Source organism: Ptychodera flava, chromosome 13 (assembly GCF_041260155.1).
Source record: "Ptychodera flava strain L36383 chromosome 13, AS_Pfla_20210202, whole genome shotgun sequence".
Classification (NCBI taxonomy): Eukaryota; Metazoa; Hemichordata; class Enteropneusta; family Ptychoderidae; genus Ptychodera; species Ptychodera flava.
In genome coordinates this window covers 28,784,205-28,800,579 of record NC_091940.1, presented here as the reverse complement: position 1 = coordinate 28,800,579, position 16,375 = coordinate 28,784,205, and the positions used below count along the sequence as shown (strand labels likewise).

The 16,375-nt window shown below is 37.8% G+C and overlaps 1 protein-coding gene across 1 annotated transcript; it reads left to right on the top strand.

The window, feature by feature from the left end:
• The first annotated feature begins 2,030 nt into the window (after positions 1-2,030).
• Positions 2,031-15,677, top strand: LOC139148071 (D-beta-hydroxybutyrate dehydrogenase-like). Its single transcript, XM_070719357.1, has 9 exons — positions 2,031-2,144; positions 7,025-7,204; positions 7,676-7,800; positions 7,932-8,054; positions 8,752-8,855; positions 9,583-9,655; positions 13,101-13,162; positions 13,690-13,743; positions 14,370-15,677. The coding sequence occupies exons 2-9, from the start codon at positions 7,038-7,040 to the stop codon at positions 14,460-14,462; spliced, it is 801 nt and encodes a 266-aa protein (XP_070575458.1). The 5' UTR covers positions 2,031-2,144; positions 7,025-7,037; the 3' UTR covers positions 14,463-15,677.
• The last annotated feature ends 698 nt before the right edge of the window (positions 15,678-16,375 follow it).

The window sequence follows — 16,375 nt, the reverse complement described above, 5'->3', positions numbered from 1 at the left end:
ATTCTGAGCTTATTAATCACTAGAAAATTGTTGGCTTGAAAAGGTCAATTTCTTGTCTTGGAACCTTAATAGTAAAAGCATATCATTATTAACTTCTTTTAGTCTGTTTGTTAGTCATGTATGGAAGTCTCTAAAATCAGCCTAAGCATTCTTTACAAAATACAGTATATTTATGAATTATTTCGACACATGCCCCACAAACCTATTAAAATAGACTTTCAGTGTTTAATGGGTCGTTATTATAAATTGGTTTATATCATATTTTCCGTATTTAAAAATAAATGTCCAAGGACTCCAGTTCCTTTTTGATAGATTCCTAGAGCTAAAAGTATTTTCATATTAGAAACTATTAGGCATTGGGGTCATTAATTTGGCAACCATGTTGGATTTATGCAAATTATCGTAGTGCTTTTGTAAAACATTGAGCCTTAAAAGTATTCCTTTATGCCCAAGAAATACATTTCAACTTAAAATAACTGTAACAGCTTGTTTTTAATACATATTGTATGACTGAAAATGTTATCTGTAGGAATTTTGGCTGCCATATTGGATATATGCAAACTATTCGAATTTCTATGTAAAACATTGTACCTCAAAAATCGTTTGTCCATGCAAAGAAATCACAGAAATAGCTTGTTTATGACCTGAAGTTCAGGACGAAATGTTTTTTTAGTATGTTGTTCTTGGTACCTCTCCGAATGCATCCTCAAGAAAATATTCTGTTGCAATTTGTGGTGGGTCTATCCCTATTTTGACTGCAATATAAAACTATGTCAACAAATACAAGTATCAGAATGACTCTGCCATGATGTATTTGTCCACACGCATTGTGGCCTCCCACAAGTATCAGATACGAAGGAAGCCGCTCTTCTCACAGAAACAAGTTGCATAATGTACTCAGTAAAACGTTGTCAGGTACATGTAACATGAAAGTGACTGAGGTCGAAGTGACTAAGGCACCAGGATTGATCTGACCACAAACAAAGACAAGAGGGTGTGAATTACTTGGGTCGAAACGGACAGGGGTAAAGGTTACCTGCTGCCCCGGCCCCCACCTAGGCACCCACTCTTTGTAAAAAACGTAGCCAACGATGAGATGCTAATGAGCTGCAGGCCTTTCTATGTTTATATAAGGCGTCAACATTTTCGAAAATCGCTAGAAGTAGGCAGAAAGAAAGCCCCTTTACGTGAAAACGCGAGGAGTCGATAGGGGCGACTGACAGTTTGACACATTTCGTACCATTAAGAGTCGAATGATACTACATTGATTGGGTTGACCATACGAATTTCATCAAAATACGTCCTGGGAAAAGTGAATGCATTGGATGTTTGACCAAATTTTACAAAGCATCAATTTTTCGATCAAAAAATTCATGCGTAGAACTAATGAAAAATCGTAAAAAAATACCACTGCCTTGTACATCAGGCAATAAAACGTCGTTGGCGTGAAAATGAGTTTACTAGAAAATACATAGTGGCTCTTAAAATTAGTTTGAAAATTTAGCGTCTTTACCGCGATAGATAGCCGTCATTTTTGAAGCGAAGATGAAGCGGTGGATTCTGGGACATCTTCCAGGGCGGCGTGGACTTGTCGGTACTATATAAAGCAGTCAAACGGTGTGGAGTTGAACTCTTTATTTGAAATATCACAGACAAAATTAATAAAATCAAATAAGGTAAACCGTTGCACAAAAAGACTTCCTATCCCCACCCAGGGTCCTTTCCTCTGCTCCCTGTGCTCATGAGGAAAAAAAGACCCACCCGCCATTCATCACCGCGGCCAGTGCACAAACACCATTTTATAGTAACAGTTTGTTGGTTGACCCTGTGATGTGTTACGCACCGCATAAATAGCTATAAAAGGCAAACATCGATTTTACAACAGTTATGAAGCCAATTGATTCATGAAAGTCTGATCCACATCATTTATATATGGATTTGAGCGAATCTTAATCCACACTCGCAAATTTGTCTAGGAGTGCGCCCTCTACGGTTGATCTACTTGAAATGACTCCTGTTAAAAATGTCGAGGTCACTGTAGTAGTAATTCAAGGCCTGGTACCAATCATACATATTGAGCTCTTGATATTCGAGTGTTAGACATAAATTGCTGCTCCAGTGAAATCAAGAGTTTTCATGTGAAGGTGAGACTTAAATTAACCTTTGAGCGACATGTTTCTGCATTGCAATCGTTGAATACAGGCGCGTGTGGTGCGCGGCGTCTCTCTAGTGCTCTCCGTAGCCCTGCGTACCGGCGCGTGCTGTTTGTTCCCGGCGTTATACGGCGGGTGGGAGGTTGTATAACGCCGGGAACATGGAGCAGTCGCACGGTACGCACCACAGGCGCTCCTTAGCTGGTTAGTCTGCCAAGTAGATCGATTTTCGGATCGATCTATTGATCCCGTAGTCGATATCCCCGCCACTGCAACCTAAATACTCACAAGGTGTGCAACACAAGCACTCAAAAACACACCACCCGATTTGTCAACTGGCCGTGCGCTCACACAAAACATTCAGAACTACACTCCCATATACCTAGTTGTATCACAAATTTAACCATCTCCTCGAAAATCATGCCGATGAACGTGTTACTCGCATCATCTTGAAGAAATCGGCCGTGTTTTGAGACCAAGCGCAGTGAAATGTGGCCTGCAGAACGATTCTACCATATGATGTAAAATAATCGCAATCATACCAATCCATAATCCAATAACACTAGGTCAAAATTTGTAAGACAATAGTTGTAAACATAGACACAAAACAGCACAGAACAGACAGTAAATAGACGGTACACAAACAAAGTCAAATTCATGAAAGAAAGATATATGGACCTCTGGCCAAAAGACCAAGAAGTGATGTCAGGTGTTTCGAAAATAGTAAGCGCATCCTGCCCCACATGTGCACCCGCCATATATCAATCTGTAAGTCAGATAGGTAGTGGTCACTAACTAAGGCCCCATGTCACCGATGCCATCAGTGATCATTTGTCGAAGAGAGATATCGTATTTATCTACCAGCTTGCGATACCTGCCAAAAAAGCGTTTGAATGTAGAGACAAGTCTTGCTCTGGTGTAACCTTGATTTAACATTTTGAAAGAGAGATGGCCATGTCTCTCTACAAAATCACCATATGAACTGCATGCTCTTGCATATCGAATAAGCTGAGAAATGTATACCCCATAAGCAGGTGAGAGTGGAATATTACTGATGAGGTGTGGAAAATTAATTATACTAAAGTTGAAATCATCTCTCTTGTCATATAGCCTAGTAGAAAGGTGACCATTAGAGTCAAATTCAAGTAAAATGTCCAGATATGAAGCAGAAGAGGCCGTTTCTGTAGTCTCTTTAATCTCCAATTCTGGAGGATAAATCATAGCGAGATATTTACTGAATTCTGAGTTATTCAATGAAATAACATCGTCTATGTATCTAAATGTAAGGTTGAAAGTACAAGCTACAGAGACCTTTTTCTGCTTGATAAGGTTCTGGATAAATTCTGCCTCGTATGAGAACAGAAATAAGTCGCAAGTAAGGGAGCACAATTAGTGCCCATGGGAATTCCTATACCCTGTTGGAAAATGTGTCCTCCAAATTCAACAAATATGTTGTCAATGAGGAAATCAAGCATACTGATAATGTCTTTCTCGGTATAAAACACTTTAGCGTTAGTAATATTTTTAACAAAATATGTAGAATTATACCCTAATACCACATATTTGTAACGGCGTGAACCGTTTTTGTAGAAAAATGCTTGGTTGATGATGTTTTTCAAGCGTTCTTTCAATTTATCATGTGGTATTGTGGTATACAATGTGGAAAAATCGAAAGTTTTAATAGATGTTATTTTTGAAACAGATCTTGATTTCAAATTTTCCAAGAGTTCCTTCGAGTTTTTTAATATCCACATTTGATTTATACCACTCCGAGAAAAGACAACATCACAGTATGATTGAAGTCCCGTTTAACAGTACAAAGAACAGAAGTCAGTATCTTCGATAACTCTGTTGTTGAACATTTTGAAGATCCTGCGATAAACCTAGCTTTGTAAGGTGTTTTGTGGAGCTTTGGTATCCAGTATAAGCTAGGCAACTTATTATGGTCATCCTTTGTTGTAATATTAAAATTTTCCATGAATGACTTATGGTTTGCCAAAATTTCAGATTTGTTGAACATTGATTGTCTGTAAGTGGAGTTGGTGGAGGTCTTAGTTACACCAAGTTCGTCTATAAGACATTCAAAATAATACTTCTTACAGACAAATACAATGTTATTGGCAGCTTTATCAGCAGGGACGACAACATATTTTTCATGGATATCATTCAAACACTTAACAGCATCAGGATCTTTAAATACAGAATAGGGTCTTCTGCAAACATGTGATCTTAGTCGACCAATACGGCCACGCACTATTTTCCTCACAGATTTGACCCATTCTGACAGTGTGTCCAGCTCTACATCCTCCCTTTTAGCCCATTTCCTGGCATATTCTTCAACAGAGTCCATAATGATCTTAAAATTATGGTTCCAGTTGATCCTGTGAGGTTCTCTGAACTTCGGTCCACAAGATAATATCTTACGAAGGTGGTGATGTTCAACCAAGTTCAGATCACCAGTGATGACATGGCCAACCGGAGTATATTTGAAGGGAGATGTAGAGCAGTCACAGGATGCTGGTGTTTGAAGGAATTCATCAATTTTTCAGTGCCGCAATGCCTTATTGTAATTGAATATTTTATTGGAGATTGTCTTGGTGTATTGATATGACAGAATAGGTACAGACTGGTTCTTAAAGTATACAGGTATAGTTGATGTACCTTTTTGTTGTGTAGTATATTGCTGATATTAATGGCATCAATTCCTTTGTTAGTAAATGGAAGATGTATGAAATGACGATGATCATCAGTCATAGGTTCAGCACGAACAGGCTTGTATAGTCTGTATAGTGCAATGACAGCAATAATACTGACCAGTCTGTACGGTTGTTTGTTCGGATCTGTCAAAGACAATCCCAATGCATAGACATGCAACCTTCTCAAGTCCTTGATGGAAAGAGCAAATAATGAAGTACGAATGTGATGGAGACGTAAAGGCTTCTGCAATAAAAGAAGAAGTTCATGAAATTTGTCATGGCAATTGGATGTAGCTGATGTATCCAATTTAGGCCGATGGTAACGCCTATGTCCATGACTACGTCTTCTACGGACAGAAGACTCAAATAGGCCCATCACATTCACTTCTGAACAACCAGGACTTGAGAGATTGCCTATATCTTTGATGTTGTCATTACAACCATAAGGCATTGCGGTACCTAACTGTCTAATCCAGTGGTATTCTCTCTGTCTACCGAATGGTGAACTAAGTGTGGGGCTGTTGGTTGGATGTATATTTTTTCAAGAATACGGACACGCATAATTTATTCCACTACTGATTGGCTAATCAACGGCCAAAACAAAGGTCATGGCAAGACGTCACTGGTGAAGTATAGTTGAACCAATCAGCAGTGGAAAAAATGACATCATATGGTAGAATCGTTCTGCAGGCCGCATTTCACTGCGCTTGGTCTCAAAACACGGCCGATTCCTTCAAGATGACGCGAGTAACACATTCATTGGCGTGATTTTCGAGGAGATGGTTAAATTTGTGACCCAACTAGGTATATGGGAGTATAGTTTTGAATGTTTAGTGCGAGCGCACGGCCAGTTGACAATTCGGGTGGTGTGTTTTTTGAGTGATTGTGTTGCACACCTTGTGAGTATTTAGGTTGCAGTGGCGGGGATATCGACTACGGGATCAATAGATCGATCCGAAAATCGATCTACTTAGCAGACTACCCAGCTAAGGAGTGCCTGTGGGTCCGCAGGGCTAGTGCTCTCTCCGGGTGCCCCGACACGGAGTTTAAAACCCTCGAGTCTCCAGCTGTGAGTCCGAAATCTGGTCCCCTTTTCAAGTTGGAAGTGGCTATTCGTATTAGCTGTGTGATCAACGACAAGTAATTGGATACACAAGTTACTGAATAACAGGCAGTTTGCTGGATGTCACTGGACCACGGTGACGTTACTCTACCTCCCTGCTCTACCCCACGTGACTGGACATACGGACGTCGACATCAGAACGTGACCTTTCACCTTGTCAGAGGTTCAGCGTTGAGAGCCCAAGTCGAGGACACAATTCGAGGACACAAACAGCATATCGTCACCAGCGTACTGACAGGTCTTTGTATTAGATTAAATTGTGATCAACCTTCAAACACTAGATATCCTGTCATCCTTGCAGCAGGGCTGCAAATGGTGTTTCACACCGCTCAAAAGAACGGTTCCCGGTGTAATTCACCAGTTCGAAACAAGTCTTTTAGGACCATAATGCCTAAAATACCTTTTGGTAACCGGATCAAAGCAGAACCACTGATACTGTGTTAAGGCATGGAGTCATGGAAAAGCTTGTAAACAAGTTGAAAACAGTATTTGGTCCGATAGCTAAGTGCTTTATCTTGTAATTCTTGACCATAAAATCGACGAAACTAAAAAACAGAATCGAACTAAGATTTACACGGATGCACCACTCAACGCAAAACATAAGGATATTTACAATCGGCTATTGTTGTAATTGTTCTCACTTGGCTGGTACAAAATACGTCACATTGATAACTGTATGTACGGATGATTCGCAATAGCGGCATCTACTTGCGCATTTAGTTATAATCATTTCATCTTTTTTCTATTCTGAAAGGTGTCATGAGAGAGAGAGAGAGAGAGAGAGAGAGAGAGAGAGAGAGAGAGAGAGAGAGAGGGAGAGTTAGTTAGTTAGTTAGTTAGTTTTTGTTGACATCAACGGGCCCTAAATGTTCGTAACTTTGGATAGGTATGTTTATTAATTAGGGGAAACTAAACCAGCCCCAACCAAGAATTTCATGTCACTGCACTTCTAAGGCAATGATAAGTTTTAAGGTAAAGTACCAGTAAAAAGTAAATGTAGATGACAGATATAAATACCACTAGTTACCTTACTCCGAAATTTTCGTTTGCAGATTCAGAACGACGATGGAGACTGGTAAAATTGGCAAAGTGGCGTTTATCACCGGGTCCGCTTCCCCATCCGGTATCGGCTATGCAATCGCTAAGGTGTTGGCTAAAAACGGATATGCTATCATTTTACATGGCAGACGTGATGCGACGGAAGTTGAACCTTTGCGGGAACATCTAGAAAAGTGAGAATATATTTACGTAGGAGCCTTGAGCTTCTTGCAGCAACTTTTAATCTACATTTCACCACTTTGGGTGGCATTTTAATGGCGGCCGGAAGAAGTGCAAGTAAACTTTTAAGATTTATCTGTGTGTATCTGTCTGTTCGGCATACGAAGCAACCATTTAGAGCGCGTCGATCTCATTAAATATTCTTGCATGGACGATGTGTTCATACGTACAATATCTGTTTCAAATTCCAAATTTCCAAATTCATATTCAATTGGCTGCTATACTTCAAAATCCCAATCATAGACAATACGAAATACTTGTCCTCTGAGAGAGAGAGAGAGAGAGAGAGAGAGAGAGAGAGAGAGAGAGAGAGAGAGAGAGAGAGAGAGAGAGAGAGAGAGAGAGAGAGAGAGAGAGAATCTAGGCTAGTAACCTGACAAAAAACGTAACATGACCTTTTTCTGTTTTCGTTTTCTTGTCTTCAGGGAATATCAAGTCAAGGTCCATTACTTACGTGCCAATCTTCTGCAGCGATCCGAAATAGAAGAACTGTGTTCGAAAATAAAAACCATGTACCCTGGTGGAGTGGACGTACTGGTTAATAACGCAGGTCGGTAAAAACAGAATAGGTCACCCATTCTGAGGACCCGTGTAACCTATTTAGAAAAATTAGACATTTATAGAAATGATTTTTTTTCAATCAGACTAATAAACTGGGTTTTTTTTGTTGAACGATAACAGGTGTGACTTACAACGCTAAGCTTGAAGAGTATCCGCCGCAAAAATGGGACGAAATTATCGGCGTCCATTTAACGGCGCCATTCGACTTGACGCGACTACTATTGGGCGATATGAAAAAGAAAGGTAACTAAAATGCATCACAATCCGGGAATACGATCCTAGAAACAAAAAACAGCAATAGTAAGGATGAACCACTCCATCGTTATGGCAGAGGTTGGTCAGAATGTTGACATGCACATTTTTCACACTCAAAAATCGACAGATTTTTTGGAATTTCAAGTCTCATACAAAAATTCAACAATCCGTTGCAGTCGACATTCATGTAAATATTTTAACAGCAGTATGGCTGTCAGTTTTAGCAATTTTTTTCTCTTTACATTTTTTTCATTTTGGAAAATCCTTTTCCAAAGGCAAATGGTCGATCCAACTGATGAGTCCAGGATGTTGCTAAATGAAGATACACGATCCCCTCGCGACGTGACTAGTTGTCACAGGTGTCATTTTCTACTATAAGCAAGAATCGAGATGTCACGTGACATACGTTTGCGATCGCCTGTAAAAGCATAAAAGAGCGTTGTTCAGCGGTGCACCGTGTCCAAAATTCAAGTCTTGTTTAAAAAGAATGGTGTTACCCGCAGGTCATTGACGGTTTCTACAAAGAATCATCATGACAGCAGGTTTGACCTCGTTCAAGTTTGCTATATTGCCGAACAGAAAGGTCAAATGACACTTCAGACTGCGTTAAGAAATAAAAGAAAGGGATTACAGAAGACAAGGATGCATAAATGACTAACCAATTTCTATTCCTTTTTTGAGGTAGGTTGGGGGCGCATCATAAATATTTCTTCTGTTCGAAGTAGAGGTGGGAGTTCTACAAATGTGTCGTACACGGCTGCAAAGCACGGCTTGAACGGATTGACTAAGGTATTTCCCAGACCATCTACGGTTCATAGAGTTGTCTTCGCTGACAAGCTTGATGTTTGAAACTTGAAGAAATACATCTGTTTTGCAAGAGTGTTCACAGGTGCCACTTGAGCCTCGAACTGGCAACACCCTTTCAAGGAGTTGTTTCTGTATCACGCGGAACATACTTGATAAGCACCCTCCTATAAGCTTGGTCAGTTCTGATAAGGAAAGAGCAAATAAGTTATCTTGGAAGGATTAAGGATTATAATACCATCCTCAACCTGATCTCTCTCAGTAACGATTGTCACAATTAACAAAATTGGTACTGGCCCAGCCTAGAGGTCAGAGGTCAATAACATGGATATGTAAGAGGTGATCTGTACTAGCAAAATACGATGCTTTTATACCATCTTGTTTTATAACCCGTCGATTTGCTGATCAATGTTTGCGAAACATTTTTAGTAACAAACTCAGAATCACCCCTTATCTACTAGTGTAAAACCGACAGAAAGTCCATCTTTCAGAGAAGTTCTAAATTTCAAAGCTGCATAATGAATTTTTTAATTTCAAAGCTGTACTATTTTCCTTTTTTAAAGAACACGTACGTATACATCTATGATTTTGCCACATATGTTAACAAAACGAGAATACGACATTTAAGCTATGTCATTCTTTGTTTGAGAGCATACACCATCCGGATGAAGTCCTTTGTCGGGATGCTCACACTTTTTTCATTAATCGATAGTCTACCGCCATGTCTGCATATGGAACCGGGGTCACGTGCAATGCCATATGTCCTGCTCTGGTAGAGACGAAAAGTGAGTAACCAATTTCCGAAAGGGGGAAGTAATCATCCCTCATAACCACATAGGTTTGTCATAAATACATTTACAGTGTTGCTCATTACATCATAGTCGAAATAGTTATAATCAAATATCACAATGTCACAAAATTGGTTAAAGGACAAAATTGTTAAGAACATGTCTCTTGTGACAATGTGCACTGTAAAATAAGCGGACGCTAGACGCGTCTTTACGCGTTCAAAATGTACATGTTCAAATTTGAACGGCCAGTGTTCACATTGTTAACACTAGTGTTCATATTATTAACAATGATGTTCTAAGCCTGAACACGATGTGTTAACAACCATCTCCTTCAAGTGTTCAAAAACTCAGCATCACAGAATTTTACAATACTCTGAAACAGTTAACAATCTTTTGTGTTTTTTCCTTTACAATGGCTATATTGACTTTACTACTGCCTCGCTGTCCGGCATACGTACACGGATTTTGGTATGACAAATTTCACACTAAGTGAAAAATTTCCGGTCTACAATTGCTGAAAGCATGTTTTTTCTAAAAAAGGAAGTATAAAAAATAATTTTACACGTTTATTACGGGTTGAAATTTTGAAAATTTGAAAAGAAAATCAGAAAACCACCATGAACGTTTAAATTTTAACATCGGCGTGCAAGAGGCGTTCTACTTCTAAACACTTGGTGTTCAAGTTTGGTGCCTTTTCTTATCCCATGATGCATCAAAACGGAAGTTGCGACATTTTTCTTGTAAGCGCATGCTGAAGTCGTGATCGTGCGGAAACAAGACCAGAAAGGGTAAGTTTTCTCTCCAAAATAGTAAAAGGTTTTAGATTTTGAAACATCTGTATTATTATCCTTTGAAATTAATTGTATTGTGCTTTGAAAAGCTTAACTACGTGAAGAAACCTTTTTCTTTCAGTGGCTGGTATACCAACAACTAGCTGTGAATACGCAGTGGTACTTTTGGCCATGGCGTATCGATCGATCTCTCTCGGGTCAAGGGTCATCGGAACACACTGTAGCGATAACCCTTGACCTGAGCGCGATCGATACGCCTTGCATAGTACCGCTGCGTAATCACAGCTAACACATGTCTTTTAGTAGAGACAATCGCATGGAAAACATCAATTAAACATCGTAGATTATACAATGTATTGTTTCAGCATATGAGAGTTTGGCTTTTTTATTTTAATCAGTTGATGACAAGAATAAGCAAATATTTTGTAACAGTATTGAAAAGAGGCTCCCCTTTTCCTTAACCTAATCAGCCCATTGTCTTTTATAGAAAGTCTCATCTCGCCATATACCCTATTGTTGCATTTTTTCAGGATGTGAAAAGTTGGATTTAACTGAAATCGAAGAGTTGATACAGAAGCTGGTGGTACAGAAATGAAGAAGATGAGTGTACAGCTTGAGAACCCCAATTCATCTCTAATGTCGATTTAAACTTTCAAGGGTCAGTAACTGAATTTTGATAATTTCTGTATTTGTGTACTTAATTAATCTAAGCTTTAGTAGCATGCTACGATCAACTATATGTTGCCGGAGAATAAGCTTTCACAGACGTGTAGTCTCCCTCATCAGATGCAAGAGTGGAATGAAAAATTAAAGCTGAAAGGACAGAAAATTCAGAATAAAAATTTGCAATTTTTAAGACATTAAAGACTTTAAGATATTTTTAAGATATTAGGGATTACCAGAATGTGATATATTTCAAGTTATGATGAAATCTACGTTTTCTTTTATTTTAAGGGCGATTTTTACCATTTTTGTAAAAAATATTGTATAAAAATTAATAGCAGGTACACCAGAATTTGAAAGGTCTTTACGAATATGTTTTTAATTTCTGAAAAGTAGATTTTGAAATGTCACCGATTTATTTCAGGGTTTATTTAAAGATATTACAAACAAACAAACCTTTTTGTTTATGAAGGACTTCGTTGGACAAGGAAATAGGTTTTATTCTGCAAGGACCCACTTTCCCCACTTTCTGCATGTTGTGCTTACTGTGACAATTTGACAACTTGACATGTTGTGTTTACTTAAATATGGACAACTATATACCATGTGCACTAGAAGCCTTGACTAACTGTTTTTTCTTCAAAATTTACAATTGTCTACACAAGAGGAAATGTCTTTAAGAAGCCATCTTACAAAAATGGAGTATGCATTTCATACATATACGTGTTTTCAACACAATAAGTAAGCCAAATTGTGAGTTTTTTCAGATGAGTTTTGTACGTTTTAAACAAGTATGAACATAAAACGTAATCCACAATATTTAAGTAAAACCAGTTTTGTCATTACTTTGTTCATATTTTTTAAACGATCTACAGTGTTTATGGGGATTTTTTATTGCTTATGCTTTTTGATAGGAGGTGTTACACCGTTGGTAGTTTCCTCTGACAAACTTTACATACAAAGTAGCAAGTTGTTTATTTGCCCATTTTACAGTAATTATTGTATTTTACCTGCTAAATGTTTTGTGCATTTTTAGAATAAAATAATTTCACTGAATATCAGTGGACTGTAATATTATTTCAAGGCTTGAACACCCCCTGAACGCCCAAAATTAAAGGTGTTCAACAAGAGTTCAACAAGAGTGTACTCATGATTCTCAAATTTTAGTCATAGTGCATATTATCACGGGATTTTGATATATCGATGGTCCATATAGAAGGCTATCATTGTTTTGTTATGGCAGCGTCCGTCAATTCCATTGGTTCGCACGTAGAAATACAAAACCGTGTCATCATAGTGTTATTATTTCTTTCATACTTTCAAAAAATGAGCAGGGATAAGTTTAAAAATGTATCGAAAAGCAGTGTCATTTCAGAGTGTTTGGTTGCAAAATAAATGGAAAATTGTGCCTTTCTTTACAAAGGAACCCGCGAAAAATGCGTACTCCAAAGTTTTTTTAGTGCTCATGATGAATATATAATTGTAAATCTTCATTGGATGGCCAGCAAATATACTTCTGCTTTTCATTAGGAAGACATCTGTTGAAACGTTTATATACCTGAAAGGAAATTTAAAAAAGTCTGTCGCACAAAATTAAAGGCTGCGACATATTCTGTGCTGCCGATCTCAAAAAGTAAGGTTGGGACACCAATTTTGTTTCATTGCATTTCCAACAACTTATGAAACAATAAGAAAATTACAGTGTCTTTACTTTATAGCGTAATTGCCCATCTGACAGGGTTTCGTAACACATTGTGGGACATTTTAATATGTGAAGCGCACTATTGTAACACATGACATAAATATCATTACATCACATAGCTGAACATATCGTATATGTACCGGTTCACTGCTTTGCTTTGAAAAGTCACGAGTCAAAAGTGTATCCTTCCTAATGTTTCAAAATATAAGTGAATTTGAAAACCGGGGAAAACTACATGAAATAAGTTCTGTGGTTTCATTTAATTTGTCTTTTAATATTTCAGTGGCAAAGGATATGATCGGATATATTGCAGAGCGGTTGGATATCTCCTTTGAAGAAGCCGAGGTAAAGGAAACGTTCGAAATTTTGACTGCAGGAGATCATTTATATATTATGCAACAGCAATATCGCATCTACTACACTTCTTGGTGTTTTATAATTCTTTACCAAATTTTCCGTCCGATTGTACATATGTTGTAGATCTTAATACTATGAAAGTGTAGTTTGATTTTTTATTCTGATATATACATTTACATATACATAAATTATATATTTATATATATATATATATATATCGAAGTATACAGTATAGAGCACTACATATACATATATACACACATATATATATATAAATATATATATGCATACACAATTACATACATACATACATACATACATACATACATACATACATACATACATACATACATACAGAAAGACAGACAGACAGACAGACAGACAGACAGACAGACAGACAGACAAAATATCATAAGAAACGAGAGGGACTGTCAGATAGCCAGAAAGGCAGAATCACATATAGATACACTAAAGGTGATAAATAACTATATCATTATCATTTATTTATTTTTCAGAAACGCAGTTTAGCTGATTTAAATCCATCAGGAGCGTACGTACAAGTTGAGCAGGTGAATACCCTCTTATATAACAGTATAAGCCATTGTACGATACAGGTCATCAGACTATGCAGTCATCTGAAATATAAAGTAGAAAGAAAGTTTTAGTCTAATAACATGCAAGCGTTATTTCTCAAAATGACTGTAAAATTCTGGAAATGTTGACAGATCTGAATTATGAGAAATTGATACGTGGAAAATAATGGGCAATTCGTAAAGTTGGGAAATATGACATATAAAAGCAAGACTGAAAGACACTTTTAACCTGTAGTTTTGCAGAAAATTGATGACCTAATTAATAAAAATACATAAATAATCAAAAATATATATTGCTATATAACAAATTAAGTACGTCATATGCCTGCTAGATAGCAATCCTTCGTTATTGAACTTTTATTATGCTGCATCAACGGGACTTTTATAGAGGTATCAAGTTCGCAAGAAACACCACTACCAGGAGATGTACAATTAGATAAGTTGATTTATGAATCAATATAATGTAATGTAATGTAATGTAATGTAATGTAATGTAATGTAATGTAATGTAATGTAATGTAATACCAATCTTCGCGGATATATCTATCTCTAAAGTCGCTGGGGATGGTGTCTAATTTCTGAGAAATTATTTTCTTTTCCAGGTTGCTGAACTTGTCGCGTTCCTATGCACACCAGCAGCAGATCAAATCACGGGGGCGGAACTTCCTGTCGATGCAGGGCTATGGGCAAAATGAAAAATCAGAGCAAACCACTGGCAAGAGCTGCGCACAATAAATTACCACGCCATGAAATTGAACCGAGTCTATAAGCACTCATGGTCATTATTCCCTGTTAAAGGGGGAAGCCCTATTTCCCTGGCTTAGTAGTTCATGGATTATTGTCATTAAAAGGTTACATTTAGGACAACACTTAGTATAAAATAGGAGATAGAAATACTTAGTGCGTGACGCTCCTGCGAAACGCCAATCTTCTAGGCTTCATGTGAACAAAGTCATACGTTACCATGACCATTCTTCGTTCTCTTTGACAGAGTTTACTTTTGCAACATGTTGCAAAGAGTTCAACCTTTCAGTATCAATAAAATTATGTTGTCAATGTTCAGGTGTGCAAAATATCTTCCAAACAAAAGCAGATACTGCCAAAAATTTAAAAGGGTAACCTACTATTTGTAGCACATTTATGTCCATGTTGACTTGCATCCACTCAAATTTTATGATAAAAAAAAGAATATAAATATTTCAAAACCTTTTCACATGCATTATACTTTTGGCGACGTACATTTATGTACACGACCGTTTTCTATTTATTCGGATCGAGATTAGGCCCTTGAACATGTAAATAAGCTTAGTTCAGATGCCTCGTTGCAGATTGATTTACAAGGAAATGTGAGGAATCGCCAGTGTTTTCCACTTTAAGGTACTACAAGCCCCAAAAGTGACAGTCATTAAGTTTTGCTCAAACTTTCCTGAAGGAAATTTAAATCACAGTCTTGCTAAATGAAGAAGAATAATCAAGGGTCTCCGACGTTCAATTTGTTTTAGGAGAGACACAAATAATAGGACATTTATTGAAATTTGAAATTCAAAATGGCGCCATCCCTGTGTTAAGTCTATTTTGGATCGGAAATCAAATGTTCGACTTTCACAAAGCTAAGACAAGGAAAACTTTATATACTCAAAGAGCTCCAGAGTGAGTCGCCCACAATGGTAGGCCAGAAAGGTACTGAGAGTCAAATTTGACGCTTTATCGGAGTGTCGAAAAGTCAAAACTTGCGATTTGGTTTTCTAGAAGTGCGTCCTCTACGCCGTACGGTTTTGATATCGTCGAAGTTTGCACATGTATTGTTGAACTTATATTACATTACAAACGTGCAAGGCTAGTACCTGACCAAACGCGTTTATCTGACAAAAGCCAATGTTACTACAAACCATGAGACAAACAATATCACGTAGAATCATAGGGGAAAGAAATCAGTCCCCTGGGGTGGGGAGGAGTTTTTTGTGCAACGTTTTACCTTATTTATTTTATTAATTTTGACTGTGATATTTCAAATAAAGTTCAAGTCCAAACCGTCTGACTGCTTTCTTATTACTACAAGTAATTTTATTAATTTTGACTGTGGTATTTCAAATACAGATTTCGACTCCACACCGTCTGACTGCTTTATATATTACCGACAAGTCCTTATCTCCTCTCCAACTTGTGTATACGCCACTGTAATTGCTCCGAAAACATTGCCAACTTGCTAATCCGCTGTCGGTATCAGCGGATTAAGTGATTGAGTCAACACCACAGCCGTCCCACACGCATTATTTCACTACGTGTGGGACGGCTGTGGTGTTGACTTAATAAGCTAATCCGCTGATACGCTCAGTCATCAACAAGTTGGCAATGTTTGCGCAGCAATTAGAGTGGTATGTGCACTGGTTGAAGAGGAGATAAGGAATTGGAAACACAGTCAGACAGTTTGGAGTCGAAAGCTTTATTTGAAATATCACAGTCAAAATTAATAAAATCAAATATTAAAGGTAAACCGTTGCACAAAGAAAACCTCCCACCCCAGGGGACTTTCATCTGCCCCCTGTGGTAGAATATTAACTTTGCTCGCCAACTCCAAGTATGCATTGCAGAGCATTAACCATACCTT

Excerpts from the sequence above, each read along its gene's own strand:
- LOC139148071 (XM_070719357.1), top strand. The coding sequence starts at position 7,038 with ATGGAGACTGGTAAAATTGGCAAAGTGGCGTTTATCACCGGGTCCGCT. Across the intron at positions 8,055-8,751 it reads GGGCGATATGAAAAAGAAAG|GTTGGGGGCGCATCATAAAT; the intron begins GTAACTAAAATG and ends TTTTTGAGGTAG. Across the intron at positions 13,163-13,689 it reads TCTCCTTTGAAGAAGCCGAG|AAACGCAGTTTAGCTGATTT; the intron begins GTAAAGGAAACG and ends TTTATTTTTCAG.